We start from the raw sequence: 19,392 nt of genomic DNA on the forward strand, positions 1-19,392 counted from the left end.
CATGTTATGTTTTACACATTATTCAAATGTATTACAATTGCATTGCTGCTTTGTAATATATGCAACAAGATCCTCTACCCCATACAAACGACCCCTTCTACCCTATATCGATGCCCCTTCACCTTGTCTGACTGAGCCTCTCTTCCCCATGTTGAAAAAGCCTTTACCCCAAATCTGATTAAATCTGCTTTTACTGCCTGATATTGTAAAAATGATCACCTAAAGACTGACTTGGCCCTGCCTCTGTACATCTGTACATCTCACCCCATCCTTCTCTCTGCTGAAGATCTAGAACCAAGATTTCTCTACAAAATCATAAATTCATCATTTAATCAATAAAAAAATGTTGTGTCAATGAATCTTTAGACAATAACCCACAATACAGTATAATAAAATGTTTCTGTTAATAAATCAAAATCTTTGCGTTAATAAATCATGCAGTTCACTCAGTGGTGCAATGATAGCTTTATTTGAATCTGCACTGCATTAAGCAACAATAACAACATTAAGCATCATAATAAATGGTTCATAAATGTGGTGAAGAAATGACTCAGCTTAAACTTTAGTAAATAAGTGTGTGTGTGTGTGTGTGTGTGTGTGTGTGTGTGTGTGTGTGTGTGTGTGTGTGTGTGTGTGTATCTTGCAGTGTGATCTTAGTTGAAGCCTTTAGGTGTGCAGCCTTTGACGATGACTTTACGAACACACAGATTGGGATATTTAGGAGTAGTAACACTGAAAGACACAAACACCCACACACACAAACACATCAGTACAATTTCCTCTACTCTCATCTCATTTAGAAACCATTTATTAATATAATAAATCATGTAATAAAACAGTGATTGTCAGATACTCACATGCAGCCTTGCTGTGGACAGTGTGAGCCTGTCTGTTTAACCTGCAGGATGTTTTTGGGAGGAATTTTTCCATCGAAGAAGTTGAAACAGCAAGGCTCGACTTCTCCAATAACTTTTATAGCTTCTAGTGAGTGAGAGACAGATCAGGTGTTTCAGGCCAATTTAATCAAAACTTACAAAAAAATTAAACATCAGAAAAATTAATTAATCCTTCAGTTAATGATAACAAATAATCTAAATTTGATGCAACTACATCAAATCCATCTCAATAAATTGTGTGTCTGTATACAAACTATTTTTTAGTTCTGCTATATATGTATATGGGCCAGTCATGGCCTAATGGTTAGAGAGTTTGACTCCTAACCCTAAGGTTGTCGGTTTGAGTCTCGGGCCGGCCACGACTAAGGTGTCCTTGATCAAGGCACCGAAACCCCCTCCCCCCCAACTGCTCCGCGGCTGGCCACTGCTCCGGGTGTGTGTTCACAGCTAGGTGTGTGTGTGTGTGTGTGTGCACTTTGGATGGTTTAAATGCAGAGAACAAATTCTGAGTATGGGTCACTGTACTTAGCCATATATCATGTCATACATCAAATCCATCTCAATGAATTGTGTAATAAACTCACCCTGAGCATCTGAGAAGAGCGCCATGATCAGGACGAAGCCCAGGACCAGAAACACACGATTCATCTTGATGTTCTCAGCAGGTGTGTGAAGCTCTGATATCTTTCCATCTAACAACAGATTTGGCTCCTCCTCTGTACATCTGCATGGATATCTTCATCTCACCAAATCATGTGCTGAAGATCTAGTACAAAAGGCTACAGCACTGGGCAGAGCTTTTTCTTTTGGAAAAGATTTCCAATTAGTGTTCGGGACTCAGACACAGTCTCAGTGTTTATGTCCAGGCTAAAACCACATTTGTTTAGTTTAGCTTTTTATGAATAGATTCCTTAGGTATCTTTGGGCAACCATACCTTGGGCATCGAGTGTTTGGTGAACTGTGTGAAGTGTGCTTTAACTCTCTTCATTTGAATATATTGTCTTCTGGTAAAGTAGGTTCCTGACTTTTGTATACAATCTGCTTAACTCACTTTGTTCAAAAGTAGTGTGATTTGAATTTTGTTATATTCTATACCATTGTTAATATTAAAGTGTTGGTCTTTGCTTAGTTGTTCTCTCAGCTGATTAATCAGGGGTAGTTTCAGTCTCCCTTAAGGTTAACTGTGGGCAGGGCTTACTCATTTAAATTGAAGGTTCTCCTAAGTATCTCTCTAACACATTGTAACACACGTGTCTAGTACTGTTTGATATATTCTACCACACCATATCTTAAATCTCACTCTTGGTTGATTGCAGATACTTACCTCAAACCCATCTCTGTAGTCACCTCTTACTGTCACAGACGTTCTCGTCTACAGAGCAGAGGTCACATTTCCAGTAACCTCATCTACCCTCCTCTGTTGTGTAAATCTCAAACAGTGATGGTAGTTGGGCTCTGGAATTGCCAGTCCGCTTTAAAGAAAGCTGATTTTATCTCTGCTTTAACTTCCCATTACTCCTTTGATATTCTTGTGCTAACAGAAACCTGGATATCCCCACAGAACACGGCTAAACCAGCTGCTTTATCCTCTGCCTTTGCTTTCTCTCACTCACCACGAGAAACGGGCAGGGGTGGTGGTACAGGTTTATTGTTGTCAAAGAGATGGTGCTTAACACCTCTCCTCTTGTCTCATTTAACCATCGACTCTTTTGAATTCCATGCCATTTCAGTCACATCTCCAATCAAACATGTTGTCATTGTTGTCTGCTGCCCTCCTGGTCCTCTAGGAGACTTCCTGGAAGAAATGGAGACACTGCTTAGTGCTCTGCCTTCCGATAGCTCCCCTCTGACAGTGCTTGTGGATTTCAACCTCCCCACTGACAAGCTTCAATCTTCTTCCCTCCTTAATTTTCTCGACTCATTCACCCTGACACTCAACAGCTACATCCCCACACGCAAAGGAGGCAATGTCCTGGACCTGGTTTTCACCTGTCCTTCTCCAGCTACAGACATGACTGCTACCCCACTACACATCTATGATCATCACCTGGTATCCTTCACCATCACTCTCCCTATCCTACCTAAAACTACCTCTCACCCCCTCACTCTTACCCACTGCAAACTTCACTCTGTCTCCCCTTCTTCTGTAGCTTCTGGGACTCTTTCTACTATTCCTGATCCTGAGTCTTTTTCTTCACTACCCTTGGACTCAGCCACAGATAATTTTCTATCTCATTCCTCAACTATGGACTTTCTCTGCCCTATGTCCACTAAACCCATTAAAAATTCTTGGCTTTCAGATGTGCTGTGGAACAATCAAAGAGAGCTAAGATCATCGGAGAGAAAGTGGAAGAAATCACAACTTGATGCAGATCTTGATTCTTACTGAACACTCCTGGCCAAGTTCTCCCCAGATGTGACTTCTGCCAAGACTTCCTTCTATAAGGAAGACTCTCATGTCCACCCTCAGGAGTCTTGGGATTTGAGGATCAGCTTGGGAATGGTTTTCTTCCTACCTGGAAGGATGCTCATATCAGGTAACATGGAGGGGAGTGACATCTGCTCCATGCAGACTCTTCACTGGTGTCCCACAGGGCTCAGTACTTGGTCCTTGTGTTTTCTCCCTGTATACTGAATTCGTCTTCTGCAAATGATCCAAAATGCAGCTGCATGGCTTGTTTTCAACCTGCCAAAGTTCTCGCATACCACCCCGCTGCTGCGATCACTCCACTGGCTTCTGTTAGCTGCACGCACCAAGTTCAAAACACTGATGCTGGCTTACAAAGCCAAAAACAGACCAGCTCCCTCTTACCTCAAAGCCCTCTTCACTCCTTGCACTGCACCCTGCACCCTCCGATCTACCAGCACTGCTCGACTGGTTCCACCATCTCTCAGGGTAAGAGGCAAGTATACTACAAGACTCTTTTCTGTTCTTGCACCAAGGTAGTGGAATGAACTTCCCCTAGGGGTCCAGACAGCTGAGTCACTGGCTATTTTCAAACAGCGGCATGAAGACCTACTTATTCAGGAAACACTTCAACTAACATCGCCTTCACTAATTTACACACCTCTACAATATTACTCTCAGAAATCTCTGACTGACAAAGGTGATTATTATTAGCACCTACATGAAAAACAAGATTTATCTTAGCTTTGTGTTGATTGTGAAGAGTCGTCACCAAGTTCTCAGCAGGTGTGTGAAGCTCTGATATCTTTTCTCTCAAACAGCAAATTTCCCTGAGTCAGGTTTTACTTGATCATTTTATACAAATGTATATATTTCTACACATCTACACATCTCTACCCAACTTAACCACATTTTCCACTCCAGCAATACAAGCATTTCCTGGAGATCTGAAACTAAGATATATCTACAAGATAGTAACTTGAGTTAAGAAGAAGTCAAAAGGCTTTCAATTAATTTCAACTATATGTAGCTGGTGCCGTACACAGTGAAATGAAACAGTGTTCCTCAGGGTCATGGTGCTAGTGTCTGATAACAGCACCATGTTCAGGATGAAGCCCAGGAGCAGAATCACAAGACTCATTTCATGTTCATAGCAGATCTCATTTCTAAGATGGCTTTTTTCTTGCATGTGATTTTTCACTCTCCCCCTCTCCACACACTTTCTCAAATCACCACTTCCTCTACTCAGGCTGTACAACTGCTTTAGATCTATAATCAAGATCTACGGCTGTTAATACTTTCAAAAAGAGATTTTAGATTTCAAACTTCAAATAGCTGTTTCTGTTCAATGTCATTTCTGTATTTTAATGTTTTCTCAGTTGTTTGTTCATGATGATGGTTATATGATTAGTAAACAGTATGAATTTGTATGTGTAGGTTTGTATGTGTGTATTGCATCTAGGTTGCTATTTCATTCAGGACTTTGTGACCACTCTGGGAAGAAAGGATAGAAAAAATGTAATGCAGTGAAACCATTACAATCTTTATTTCAATAAATCTGCACTCAATAATCCATAAAGGCAATGTCAAATCAATCTTTCTGAAAGTTTGGAAAAATAAACACTCCTGACAGTGCATAACAGATCAAAAACCAAGCCAAGGACTTTCTGCCTCCATGGACTCCTGTCAATCCAAGCACTCATGGGGGAAAAAGAAACAATGGCAGGAACTTAAAAGTCCATGAGGGGAAAAATATTTTCTTGTGAAATTAGTTAAAGAAGTTTTTGCAAAAAGCCAAAAAACCCCCACCAATCTCATGTTGAAGTATGGTGGTGGCAGCATGATTCTTTGTGGCATTCAACTTGCTTGAATCATTTGATGACATCATGGAGTCAGAAGTATACAGGATAAATTTGAGGAACTGATCCAAAAAACAATTCAAGTGCCAGATGTGGATTTTTTCAGGAGAGTAATGATTACTCTAGATGTTTGGCAGTAATAGAGACTCTGCCAAACGTTCCCAGCAGACCCTCACAGTACGTTTGGGTCTGCCAAGTCTTCCTCCCCCGCCATTAGATCCAACTCACCACCAGGTGATGATCAGTTGACAGTTCCGCCCCTCTCTTTACCCGAGTGTACAAGACAAACGGCTGGAGGTCAGATGAAACAACCACAAAGTCGATCATCGACCTCTGACCTAGGGTATCCTGGTGCCACGTGCACTGATGGACACGCTTATGCTTGAACATGGTGTTCGTTATGGACAAACTGTAACTAGCACAGAAGTCCAATAACAGAACACCACTAAGGGTTCAGGTCGGGAAGGGGGGGGTGGCGTTCCTCCCAATCACGCCCCTCCAGGTGTCACTGTCGCTGCCCACATGAGCATTGAAGTCCCCCAGTAGAACGACAGAGTCCCTGATTGGAGCACTTTCCAGCACCACCTCAGAGACGCCAAGAAGGTCGGGTACTCTAGACTGCCATTTAGCCCGTAAGCACAAATAACAGTGAGAGACATATCCCCGAACCGAAGGCGCAGGGAAACGACCCTCTCGTTCACCGGGATGAACTCCAACACATGGCGGCTGAGCTGTGGGGCTATGAGCCTCTCACTCCAGAGCCCAAGCTGTGCGTGAAGGCGAGCCCAACTATCTCTAGTCAGTATCGCTCAACCTCCTGCACCAGCTCAGGCTTCGTCCCCCCCCAGCGAGGTGACATTCCATGTCCCTAGAACCAGATTCCTTTTCCGGGGATTGGGTCCCTGAGGCCCCCGTCTTCGACTGCCAGCCAATCCACAATGCATAGGCCCCTTACGGTTCCTCCTTTAGGTGGTGGGCCCACTAGAGATCGGCCCCACGTCACTCTGTAACGAGGCTGTCTGTGTTTTCCCTTGTTTCTGTCTGCTGTCATTCCCTGCTGTTAATTCTTGACCCTGCCCACCTATTTGTTACCATGGACATTAACTGCACTCATTCTCTTCCCCGGGTGTTTTGTCTTAGCCTGTGATTGCCTCTGTCATGTGATTGGTTCTTGTTCCCTATATCTACTCTGTTTGTTCATTTCCCTGTTTTGAGTCGTTGTTAGTATGTGCTAGGCTGTCTGTTCATGTCTTTGTTCCTGTGCCCTGTCCTGCTCAGTGTTCTGCCCTGTTTTTGTCTGCTTGTTTGTTTCTTGTTTCCTGTTTTTGTCTATTAAAAGGATTTAACTGCATTTGGATCCACATTCGCCTGTGACTAATCGTGACAAATACATTATTATGACTAAATCTTGAATGAAGATCAATCACACGTTTGAGTAATCAGTGCAGAAATCCAGGTGATCCTGAAGGTCAGGATATTTAACAAATCAACATGATTCTTAGTTATGAATTCTAAAGGATGGCTGTAGACTTACCTGGTAGATTAGCCATTTTGTTATCTTTGTCTACAACATTGTGTGGACATATATATTTATTTTAATTAATGCTACAGTGACACTAAGGGTTTGTTAACTTCTGATGTTATTTCATGTCTGTTTGAAATTTGGTGTCGAAGAACTTCACTAGAAAGCTTTTTTTGCCTGAAGTCAGCTAGTCAGGTCTCCGATCACAATAAAAAACATAATGTCTTTTTGCAGTGTAGCTAAATAAAGAAATAGTAGCCATGTAAACATTTACATCAAATGACTTCACTATCACACACTGTGTACACTGTGTAAATGTGTGTTTGGGTCACAAAGCTATTTACAAGCCACAGTGTCAAGTTCTTCTGCTAAGGCTGCATGATACAACAGAATAACATACAGATACATTAAAGATTTTTTCATTATTTAAAATTTTTATTATAAATTCTTTTATTATCAAAGAGTAAACTCAATGAAATAAATTACATTCATTAATACATAACGTTTCTTTTAGCTCTTTAGTTTTAGAAATGAACCTCTTACTGCTACTACTAACAATTAGTAATGAGAAAAAGTAGATGATGATGATGATGATGATTTACATTAAATTTACATTAAATGTAAATCCATCCAACCATCTATTTTCTACCGCTTATCCGGGCCAGGTTGCGGGGGCAGCAGTCTAAGCAGGGACACCCAGACTTCCCTCTCCCCAGACACTTCCACCAGCTCTTCTGGGGGAATACCGAGGCGTTCCCAGGCCAGCCGAGAGACATAGTCCCTCCAGCTTGTCCTAGGTCTTCCCCGGGGCCTCCTCCCGGTTGGACATGCCCGGAACATCTCCCCAGGGAGGTGTCCAGGAGGCATCCAAAACAGATGCGCGAGCCACCTCAGCTGACCCCTCTCAATGTGGAGAAGCAGCGGCTCTACTCCGAGCTCCTCCCGAGTGACCGAGCTCTCACCCTATCTCTAAGGGTGCACCCAGCCACCCTGCGGAGGAAACTCATTTCGGCCGCCTGTATCCGGGATCTTGTCCTTTCGGTCATGACCCAAAGGTCATGACCATAGGTGAGGGTAGGAATGTAGATCGACTGGTAAATAGAGAGCTTCGCCTTGCGGCTCAGCTCTTTCTTCACCACAACAGATCGGTATATCGACCGCATCACTGCAGAAGATATACAGATCCGCCTGTCGATCTTCCACTCCATCCTTCCCTCACTCTTGAACAGGACCCCAAGATACTTAAACTCCTCCACTTGTGGCAGGAGCTCTCCACCAACCTGAAGGGGGCAAGCCACCCTTTTCCGGCTGAGAGCCATGGCCTCGGATTTGGAGGTGCTTATTCTCATCCGAGCCGCTTCACACTCGGCTGCAAACCGTCCCAGTGCATGCTGAAGGTCCTGATTTGAAGAAGCCAACAGGACAACATCATCTGCAAAAAGCAGAGACGAAATCCTGTGGTCCCCAAACCGGACTCCCTCCGGCCCCCGACTGCGCCTAGAAATCCTGTCCATATAAATAATGAACAGGACCGGTGACAAAGGGCAGCCCTGCTGGAGTCCAACATGCACCGGGAACAAGTTTGACTTACTGCCGGCAATGCGAACCAAACTCCTGCTCCGGTCATATAGGGACCGGACAGCCCTTAGCAGAGGGCCCCAAACCCCATACTCCCAGAGCACAACCCACAGGTCACCACGAGGGACACAGTCAAATGCCTTCTCCAGATCCACAAAACACATGTTTCACAGTGTTCCACGACCAGAACGAAACCCACATTGTTCCTCCTGAATCCAAGGTTCGACTATCGGCTGAATTCTCCTCTCTAGAACCCTGGCATAGACTTTTCCGTGGAGGCCTCCGGTCCCCCTTCTTAAACAGAGGGACCACCACCGCAGTCTGCCAGTCCAGCACCCCAGTCTGTCCCCAACCGCCACGCGATGTTGCAGAGGCATGTCAACCATGACAGCCCCACAACATCCAGAGACTTGAGGTACTCAGAGCGGATCTCATCCACCCCTGGTGAATTGCCACCAAGGAGCTTCTCAACTACCTAAGTGACCTCAGCTTAGGGGATCGATGAGTCCACAACCTAGCCCTCTGCCTCTGCTTTCTGAATGGAAGACATGTTGGTGGGGTTGAGGAGAGGCTAGCACAGAAGTCTAATAACAGAACACTACTCGGGTTCAGTTCGGGGGGGCCATTCCTCCCAATCACGCCCCTCCAGGTGTCACTGTCGCTGCCCACGTGAGCATTGAAGTCCCCCAGTAGAACGACGGAGTCCCCGGTCGGTGCACTTTCTAACACCACTCCAAGAGATGCCAAGAAGGTCGGGTACTCTACACTGCCATTTGGCCCATAAGCACAAATAACAGTGAGAGACCTCTCCCCGACCCAAAGGTGCAGGGAAACAACCCTCACGTTCACCGGGGTGAACTCCAACACATGGCCGCTGAGCTGGGGGGCTATGAGCAAGCCCACACCAGCCCGCCGCCTCTCACCGCGGGCAACTCCAGAGTAGTAGAAAGTCCAGCCTCTCTCGAGGAGTTGGATTCCAGAGCCCAAACTGTGCATGGAGGCGAGCCCAACTATCTCTAATCAGTATCTCTCAACCTCCCGCAACAGCTCAGGCTCCTTCCCCCCCAGCGAGGTGACATTCCATGAGATTGGGTCGCCAAGGCTCCCGCCTTCGACTGCCACCCAATCCACATTGCACCAGCCCCTTACGGTTTCTCCTGCAGGTGGTGGGCCCACAGGAGATCGGCCCCACGTCGCTCCTTCAGGCTGAGCCCGGCCGGGCCCTGTAGGGTAAGACCTGGCCACCAGGCGCTTGCATACGAGCCCCAACTCCGGGCCTGGCTCCAGGGTTGTGCCCCGGTTGAGCCATACCGGGCGACGTCACGGACCTTGTTTTAATAAATGTAAATCATGCATTCAAATTATAAATGTAATTAACCATTTTGTAATTTTAATATTATAAATGTTTTTAAGCTTTTCTACACTGCTTTACTGTGTTTTAAAAATTTAGTTTTTGAGTTATTTAAATCCACTTGAATTAATAATTTTTATCATAATTATAAACAGTAAATAGTTTAAAAAATTAATTAAATATATTCACATGTTATGTTTTACACATTATTCACATGTAGGACAATTGCATTGCTGCTTTGTAATACATGCAACAAGATCATCTACCCCATCCAAACGACCCCTTCTACCCCATATCAGTGCCCCTTTACCATGTCCGACTGAGCCGCTCTTCCCTATATTGAAAAAGCCTTTACCCCAAATCTGATTAAATCTGCTTTTACTGCCTGATATTATAGAAATGATCACCTAAAGACTGACTTGGCCCTGCCTCTGTACATCTCTACATCTCACCCCATCCTTCTCTCTGCTGAAGATCTAGAACCAAGGTTTCTCTACAAAATCATAAATTCATCATTTAATCAATAAAAAAAATGTGTTGTCAATGAATCTTTAGACAATAACCCACAATACAGTATAATAAAATGTTTCTGTTAATAAATCAAAATATTTGCAGTAATAAATCATGCAGTTCAGTCAGTGGTGCAATGACAACTTTATTTGAATCTGCACTGCATTAAGCAACAATAACAACATTAAGCATCATAATAAATGGTTGATAAATGCGGTGAAGAAATGGCTAAGCTTGAACCTTAGTAAATAACTCTGTGTGTGTGTATACATGTGGGTGTGTGTGTGTGTTTGTGTGTGTTTGTGTTGCAGTGTGATCTTAGTTGAAGCCTTAAGGTGTTCAGCCATTGACAACGACTTCACGAACACACAGATTGGGACATATAGGAGTAGTAACACTGAAACACACAAACACACAAACACACACATCAGTACAATTTCCTCTACTCTCATCTCATTTAGAAATCACTTATTGATATAATAAATCATGTAATAAAACAGTGATTGTCAGATACTCACATGCAGCCTTTCTGTGGACAGTGTGAGCCTGTCGGTTTAACCTGCAGGATTTGTTTGGGAGGAATTTTTTCAAGGAAGAAGTCGAAACAGCAAGGCTCGACTTCTCCAAAACTTTTACAGCTAATGCTGAGTGAGAGACAGATCAGGTATTTCAGTCCAATTTAATCAAAACTTACAATAAAGTAAACATCAGAAAAATTAATTAATCCTTCAGTTAATGATTACATATAATCTAAATGTGTGATAAAATTCCCAGCGAATGTAGGTGTGTATACATCAAATCTATCTCAATACATTGTGTGTGTGTGTGTGTGTGTGTGTGTGTGTGTGTGTGTGTGTGTGTGTGTGTGTGTGTGTGTGTGTGTGTGTGTACAAACGATATTTAGTTCTACTATATTATTAATTTTATCTTAAAGGACATAAACAAATTGTGTAATAAACTCACGGGTAGCGTCTGAGTAGAGCGCCATGATCAGGACGAAGCCCAGGACCAGAAACACATGATTCATGTTCATGTTCTCAGCAGGTTTGTGAAGCTCTGATCTCTTTTCTGTCTTTAAAACCTAATTTGATTAAATCTTTTCATCTAACAGCAGATTTGGCTCCTCCTCTGTACATCTGCATGAATCTCTGAATCTCACCACATCATTAACTGTGCTGAAGATCTAGAACCATGATTTCCCTATACGTTCTCTAACTCACGCTACAACACACATCACCCCCATCTTATCATCATTGCATTGTCTCCCATGCACTCAAGTTTCACACTGACTATAAAATACTGTTACTAACCTATAAAGCACTTAATGGTCTCGTGCCACAGTACCTGAGTTATCTTTTGTTTTTTTTATGATCCGTCACACCTACTTCAATCAAAAGGTGCAGGATATTTGCTAATACCTCAAGTACAAAAGTCACCAGCAGGGGGCAGAGCTTTTTCTTTTGGAACAGATTTCCAATTAGTGTTCGGGACTCAGACACAGTCTCAGTGTTTAAGTCCAGGCTAAAAACACATTTGTTTAGTTTAGCTTTTTATGAATAGATTCCATAGGCAAAGGAGCAGATCTGGGGGGTTCATGGGCATTGAGTGTTTGGTGAACTGTTTGAATTGTGCTTTAACTCTCTTCATTTGAATATATTGTCTTCTGGTAAAGTAGGTCCCTGACTTTTGTATACTATCTGCTTAACTCACTTTGTTCATAAGTAGTGTGATTTGAATTTTGTTATATTCTATACCATTGTTAATATTAAAGTTTTGGTCTTTGCTATGTTGTTCTCTCAGCGGATTAATCAGGGGTAGTTCAGTCTCCCTTAAGGTGTGAATTGTGGGCAGGGCTTACTCATTTAAATTTAAGGTTCTCCTAAGTATCTCTCTAAACCATTTTAACACAAGTATCTAGTACTGTTTGATATATTCTACCACACCACATCTTAAATCTCACTCTTGGTTGACTGCAGATATTTGCCTCAAACCCATCTCTGTAGTCACCTCTTACAGTCGCAGATGCTCTTGTCTACAGAACAGAGGTCACATTTCTAACAGAAACCTGGATATTCCCACAGAACACGGCTACAACAGCTACTATATCCTCTGGGGACAGGACCCACCCACTTTTTAAGACCATTAATATTGGACCCACCCACTTTTACCATCTCTATTTAGTGCATATGTTTTTTTTTATTACTTTTCAGAGCGCCACTAGTCGAATACATTCTGCTTGAGGAGTGCCCTAATAAATTCAACTCCATTCCGTGTTTTACCTACAGCATTGACCACGCTCCGGCTTCCTGAAATCCATGGGCGTCAGAACCATTATATGTGGGTGGTACAGGACACACACACTTTTTATTTACTTCCGACTCAAATGCTCGTGGTGGTTGATTAATGAACAGCAAACATCAGACTATTGCTTGAACTTATAAGAAAAATCCTTAATTTCAACCTCCCCTCTGACAAGCTTCAGGTCCTGGACCTGGTTTTCACCCGTACTTCTCGAGCTACAGACATGACTGCTACCCCACTACACATCTCCGATCATCACCTGGTATCCTTCACCATCACTCTCACCTATCCTACCAAAAAGTACCTCTCACCCCCTCGCTCTTACACGCCGCAACCTTCACTCTGTCCCCCTCCTTCTGCAGCTTCTGGCACTCTTTTTACTCTTTCTGATCCTGAAACTTTTTCCTCATTAACCTTGGACTCAGCCACAGATACTTTCCTCTCATCTCTTTCAACTATGCGACGTGCATAAGTGCTTAAATCTCTAACATTGAATACATTAATGCTGGTTCACTAGGTCACATACTTAAGATACCATGAGTTTAAAACATTTGTTCAAAGTTACAATGAAAAAGTGTCAAAGGTTTTTTTTTTTTTTAATGCAAAAGATAAGGAAAGAAGTGCTAGTTGAAGTGTTTCCTGAATAAGTAGGTCTTCAACCGCAGCTTGAAAATAGCCTGTGACTCAGCTATCCGGACCACTAGGGGAAGTTCATTCCACCACCTTGGTGCCAGAACAGAGAAGGGTCTTGTAGTATACTTGCCTCTTACCCTGAGAAATGGCGGAACCAGTCGAGTATGCCCTTGTGTATGATGTGGATCTTTTCGGTAACACAGTAAAAAATGTGGCTCTTGGTCTCTGACTGTTTGGCCACCGCTGCTCTATACACACAACTCGCACATCTGCGAGTGTGTTATTGCTTTTATACAACAGTTCCCTAAACAAGAAATTAATATCAAGTAACTGATAGTTCAGACACATACGACAAACATTACATATACTAAATGTCCAAAAGTAAGTGCACCCTGGCCATTACACTGGCATGTAGAACACCATCAGACTGTTTAAAACTGTATTGGATGTTTCTGTGTGCTGTAGCTTTAAAGTACAATTTCCCTACAATGGAACTAAAAGACTCAAACCCTGTTCCAGAGTGATAAAGACCCTGAGCTCCATGATGGTGTAGAGGTGAAGATTGGAGTAAAGAACTCAAGTGTCCTGCACAGAGGCCTGACTCTAACTCAACCTCACTGAACACCTTTAGGATGAACTGGAACTGGAGTCTCCTCAACATCCTGAACATCAGAGTCTGATCTCACTGATGCTGCTTTTTGTTATAGAATTTTTTAATGTGTTCTTACAGAAATAAACAGAATTGAACAGATTATTATTACTTGATCGTCATTTCGAAACCACAGACTAGAGAACTCAGGCTGCATGAGCCATTTCATGTGTCTAGATAGCTAACTCTATAAGAAAATGCTCTGCTTCCTGTGGTACCCTTTACTACTTTAGGTACTAAATAGTTTGCCTATTCTGCCCAACTTAACCACATGAACGCGATCCAACGGGGGGCACGGTGGCTTAGTGGTTTGCACGTTTTCCTCACACAGCTGTCTGCTTTATTAGAACAGAGACGCACAGGTACGCGCAGCATGCACGCGTAGTCAAAGCTGGAGGCGTTTGTCTATAACATTAAGCAAAGACGGAAAAACAAAAAAAACAAAAGGCGGAAAGACGCAAAGACGGCAAACAAAAGCAGTGAAATGTCACTATTCTTATTACCAGAGTTGTCATATAATATATAATATAGAACTCTTCTGGTTTTAAATTCTCACTGAGGGCTAAACCCCCCCTAAAGATGAAATCCTAGAACTGCCCCTGGTGTAAAAACACAATGTGCTTAATTTAATTAACATTAATTTTGTCATTTGTAAAACATCACAATAATTTTGAGTTGTTTTCAAGGACAGAGCTGGAATCTCCCTACAGTTTGGGATATGGCCTTGGTGATATACTTGGTATACATTATATTATTCCAAAAGTATTGGGTCACCTGACCTTTCCTGCTATATGTGGTTGTTTTCTGATCTCATCCCTACTGAACACCCTTGAGATGACTGTGAACGCTGACTCCACCCTACCTCACCTACATCAGTGCCTGCCTTTCGTAACACTCTTGTGGTTGATGAACACAAATATCCATCAGCACACACCAAAATTATAAATTCATATACATATACATACACACACACACACACACACACACACACACACACACACAAACACACACATACATATACATATATATATATATAGATATATATATATATAGATATATATATAGATATATATATATATATATATATAGATATATAAACATGACGTCCAGTTACCAGCATGACACTAACCAGGTAGTAGTAACAGCGACTTTTTACTTAAGTACATGTCAGAGCCCATACTTCTTTACTTTAACTTGAGTAAAAGAGTGTAGTCACTACTTCTACTTTTACTGGAGTCTTTTTAAAAAAGAGTATCTGTACTTCTACTTGAGTAAAGGATGTGTGTACTTTTGCCACCTCTGGTCAGTGTGTATGGGAAGAGGGGGGAAGTAAGTGGGAAAGCTTACTTTCTGTTGACTGTAAAACTTTATTGATGTATTTTAATGTGGCTTTCATATAGACTTCAACATAATTAGTCAACAATTGTGTCTTTACTGTTTTGCATCATTGTATGCTTTTTTGTTTATTAGTTAGCGTTTTCGTCAGTCTGTACAACATGTATATCTTGCATTCAATAAATGTGATCAAGGAACAAGTTGAACGCGTCAGCAATGCTTCTTCCTGCTACTTCGCCTCTCAGCGGTTATAGGTTGCCGCTATATTCAAGTCAACAGAAAACGGCTTAGGAGTGTGGACGCAATTGGAAATGGCTCTCCTCTGCTCACCACAAATACTTATCGCATGATAACGGCAATTAAGGTATGTCCGTGATTTCAATTATTGTGAGCTGTGTTTGCTGCTGCTGTGGAAGATGCCGCTGTGCGCTGTTCCACTGGATTGGAGTTGCACTGTGATGCTTTTGACTGAACAGCTCATGATTGTTCTCTTACTACACAAATTCATTGGTTGTTGCTCTGTGTGCGTGAAGACAGCGCTGTTTGGAATTGAGTTCACGCCTTTGTTGTGTTGATGAACTCTAAGATATGGAGCAAAACGCGGATTTCGGCAAGCAAGACGTTGATGGCGGCGAGCCAGGTGGTGAGCTGGCTGATAGCGGAAAACGAGAGCATAAGCTCACGGCTAAGGCCTTGGCGGCAAAAATTTAATCGCTACAAAAGGATTGGAAAACTAAAGTGAATAAAGTGAAGAATATGATTGGAACCATGAAGGAATTGATGAAATGCGATGACAATGCATCTCAATTGTGCTCAATGTTGGAAAACATGCAACTCATTATGTCTGATGCAATTGTGTCACATAAATGTTTACTGTCTCTTGTACCTCCAGATGAACAAAGCAAACAAAATGAATGGTTTTATGTCATTTGTACCCATTATCAGGGTTTTGTGGAAGATATGGAATTATGGCTCTTTTGAAGCTAAGAAACTAAAACATTGTGTGGAAGCTTCTAACACTCATGAACCAGTCTTCGTAGCACAAATGACAAGTATGACAAGTTATCTACTTCTGTTGTTTCTACAACATGTATTATTCAATACAAGGCTGTACAACCTGAATCTGGTGATTGTAAACACGATGTTCAACCAAATGACAGTGTTTCAAATAAAAGCAAAAAAGGCTCTTCGGGAGTAATGTCCCATGAATCTCGATCCAGCTGCTCTTCTGTGTCATCCACACGTCTTAAAGCTGAAGCAGAATTGGCTGCATTATTGGCTGCTCAACAAATGTTACACAGGAAACATACATTGGCGGAGCAAGAAGAACAACTGAGGAAAACAAGAGAAACTGAAGTTGGAAACCAAACTGGCTGTAAAAGTGTACCAAAATGCAAAACTGGGATCATATACCTCTGCTAACAGAATTAAATCTGGTTCTTATCATATTGATGTGGAAGCACCGATTCCTTCAGATACTGAGCCAGTTGTATCACAAACTTTGTCTGCTTATGGAACATCTCAAGCTCATGCTGCACAAGGGATTTCAACTCATGCTCGAACTTGAAGTACAACCAGACCTAAAATACATTCTCAAATTCCTGAATCTAGCATGCCATTATTGGAAGATCGGAATAATGGAAACGGAACTGGTAATGGAACAAGTCCTCTAAATGACCTCAGTTACATGAACATGTTACAGCTTATTGATAAGCAAAATGAAATAACTACCTTGTTGGTTAAACAGAATAACTTATCTTCACTTCCACCTAGAGAAATACCCTACTTTGATGGAGATCCATTACGCATTCATGAATTCCTACGCTCATTTGATGAAGTGGTGGAAAAAAGGGCAGATAGCCCAGGTGACTGCTTGCATTTTTTTGGAGCAATATACAAGAGGACAGCCCAAAGAAATAGTTCGAAGTCGCCAACACATGACTTCATTACAAGGCTATTTGAAGGCAAAAACTTTACTCAAGGAGAATTTTGGAGATGAGGTAAAAATAGCTGCTTCTTATATGAACAAAGCTCTTTCGTGGAAAGCTATAAAATTTGAAGATGCAAAGGCTCTGCAAGAATATGCTCGTTTCTAAGGAGTTGCTGCAACGCTATGCAAGGTATGAATTACATGAATGAGTTAAACCTGACTTCCAACATGCAGATCATTCTCTCAAATCTTCCATACAAGTACAGAGATAAATGGACAGTTGTAGCATATGAGTTAAAGGAACGAAACAACAGTCAGACTACCTTTGTGGATATTGACAATTTTATTGAGAAACAAGTAAAAATCCTTTCAGATCCAGTGTTTGGTAATATACAGGACACACCCACCACAGGAACTAACAAAGTAAATGCAAGAATGATTCAGAAAAAATCCAGAAGTAGTTTTGCTACCACTATTTCTCCCATGCCTGATGTAAAGGAACACAGTAAGACATTAGACAACAACAACAAATGTATCTTTTGCAATGGAGAACATGCATTGAGTGTTTGTCATAAACTTATAAAGAAAGGTCACAGAGAAAAGATGAACTTCCTGAAATGTAAAGGAATATGCTTTGGTTGTTTACAGACTGGACATATCAATAGCGATTGCAAGAAAAGAAGTACTTGTACCATTTGTAATCTTATTCATCCAGATCTTCTTCATATATTCCCACGTGAAAGGTCAGATACTCTGCATAAGCAATCTGAATTCAAAACGGCCATTGGTAGTGCTATGATTTCCCTACAGTCCAATGCTCATACCAGGGCTGGTAAAGACTGCTGTGCATTATCCATTGTTCCCATGTGTGTCAAGTCAAAAAAGGGAAATAATATTGTGAAAACATACGCTTTTTGTTTAATGAATAAGCTCAATCTCCCTGGAAAAAAGTGAATATTCTTCTCAGGACCATAAATCAAGACAAACCAGTTAGCAGTTATGTCCTGAATGATTTGGAAGTGTCGGGGTTGAATCAGGAACATTATTGCTTATTACCTGAAGTATATACTCAAGATGCTATGCCTGTAACCACAGCTAAAATAGCCACACAGAATGATCTTCAGTCTTGCCACATTTGTGTCACCTGAACTTACCTGGAATAGACTCTGATGTTGAACTGTTGATAGGAGCTAATGTTCCACAGGCATTAGAACCTTGGCAGATCATGCGAAGTCAGAATAATGGTCCCTATGCAATAAAAACTATGTTTGGCTGGGCGGTTAATGGACCAATTAAAGGGACGGTCACAAATGATGATGATGTGGATCGATCTCCTGTAATGGTGAATAGGATTTCGTACTAAAGTTGGAAAAACTGTGGAAACAACAGTTTAAAGCAGAATCTCCTGAGACTGCTCATGATGAACACATTGGATTATCGAGGGAAGATCACCAATTTATGGATTTTGTGTCCCATTCAGCAAAACGCATTGATGGTCACTATCATATTGGACTGCCATTTAGAAACACTGATGTAATTATGCCAATGAATCGTAAAATTGTGGAGCAGCGTGCTGCACATCTGCAAAGAAGGTTCAATGTGAATCCAATCTTTCATGCAAATTACATCACCTTTATAGAAGATGTCATCAGTAAAGGTTATGCAGAAAGAGTACCCATGGTTGAGTTGGAAAGATGTGTCGGACATCTCTGGTATATACCACATCATGGTGTATACCATCCTAAAAAAACACAAAATAAGGGTTGCGTTTGATTGTGGAGCTTCTTATCAAGGTACATCTTTGAATAGTAATCTCTTACATGGTCCTGATCTAACTAGTTCACTAGTTAGCGTACTTGTACGATTCAGACTAGAAACTGTTGCCCCGATGGCCGACATTGAGTCTATGTTTCATCAGGTGAAAGTTCACCCAGAAGACCGTGATCTTTTACGATTTCTTTGGTGGCCTGAAGGTAACGCAAACAACAATTTGGAGGAATACAGAATGATGGTACATTTATTTGGAGCTACATCTTCACCAAGCTGCTCAAACTTTGCATTAAGAAAATGTGCAACAGATCAAAAGGACCTATATGACGACAAGACAAAGAATGTTCTGTTTAATAACTTTTATGTGGATGACTGCCAGGTAGGGCACGGTGGCTTAGTGGGTAGCACGTTCGCCTCATACTCCCATGGTTGGGTGTTCAATTCCCACCTCCGCCTTGTGTGTGTGGAGTTTGCATGTTCTTCCCGTGCTTCGGGGGTTTCCTCCGGGTACTCCGGTTTCCTCCTCCGGTCCAAAGACATGCATGGTAGGTTGATTGGCATCTCTGGAAAAATTGTCCTGTGTGTGTGTGTGTGTGTGTATGTGTGTGTGTGTGTGTGTGTGTGTGAGTGAATGAGTGTGTGTGCCCTGC

General features: G+C 42.0%; 1 protein-coding gene across 2 annotated transcripts in view; it reads right to left on the reverse strand.

Moving 5' to 3' along the window:
- Positions 1 to 580: 580 nt before the first annotated feature.
- LOC113656595 (regakine-1-like) overlaps positions 581 to 19,392 on the reverse strand; it is a 40,711-nt gene continuing 21,899 nt past the window's right edge. The window contains exons 1-3 of one of the 2 annotated variants that reach the window (XM_027167909.2): positions 1,481 to 1,624; positions 858 to 981; positions 581 to 732 (exon numbers count right to left, since the gene is read on the reverse strand). In XM_027167909.2, coding sequence (XP_027023710.2) covers positions 654 to 732; positions 858 to 981; positions 1,481 to 1,544 — 267 coding nt within the window. In that variant the 5' untranslated portion in view covers positions 1,545 to 1,624 and the 3' untranslated portion in view covers positions 581 to 653. Of the gene's footprint in view, positions 733 to 857; positions 982 to 1,480; positions 1,625 to 19,392 lie in introns of those variants that run through there. The other variant, XM_027167908.2, reaches the window with a different exon arrangement.

This window comes from Tachysurus fulvidraco, chromosome 17 (assembly GCF_022655615.1).
Source record: "Tachysurus fulvidraco isolate hzauxx_2018 chromosome 17, HZAU_PFXX_2.0, whole genome shotgun sequence".
NCBI classification, from domain to species: domain Eukaryota; kingdom Metazoa; phylum Chordata; class Actinopteri; order Siluriformes; family Bagridae; genus Tachysurus; species Tachysurus fulvidraco.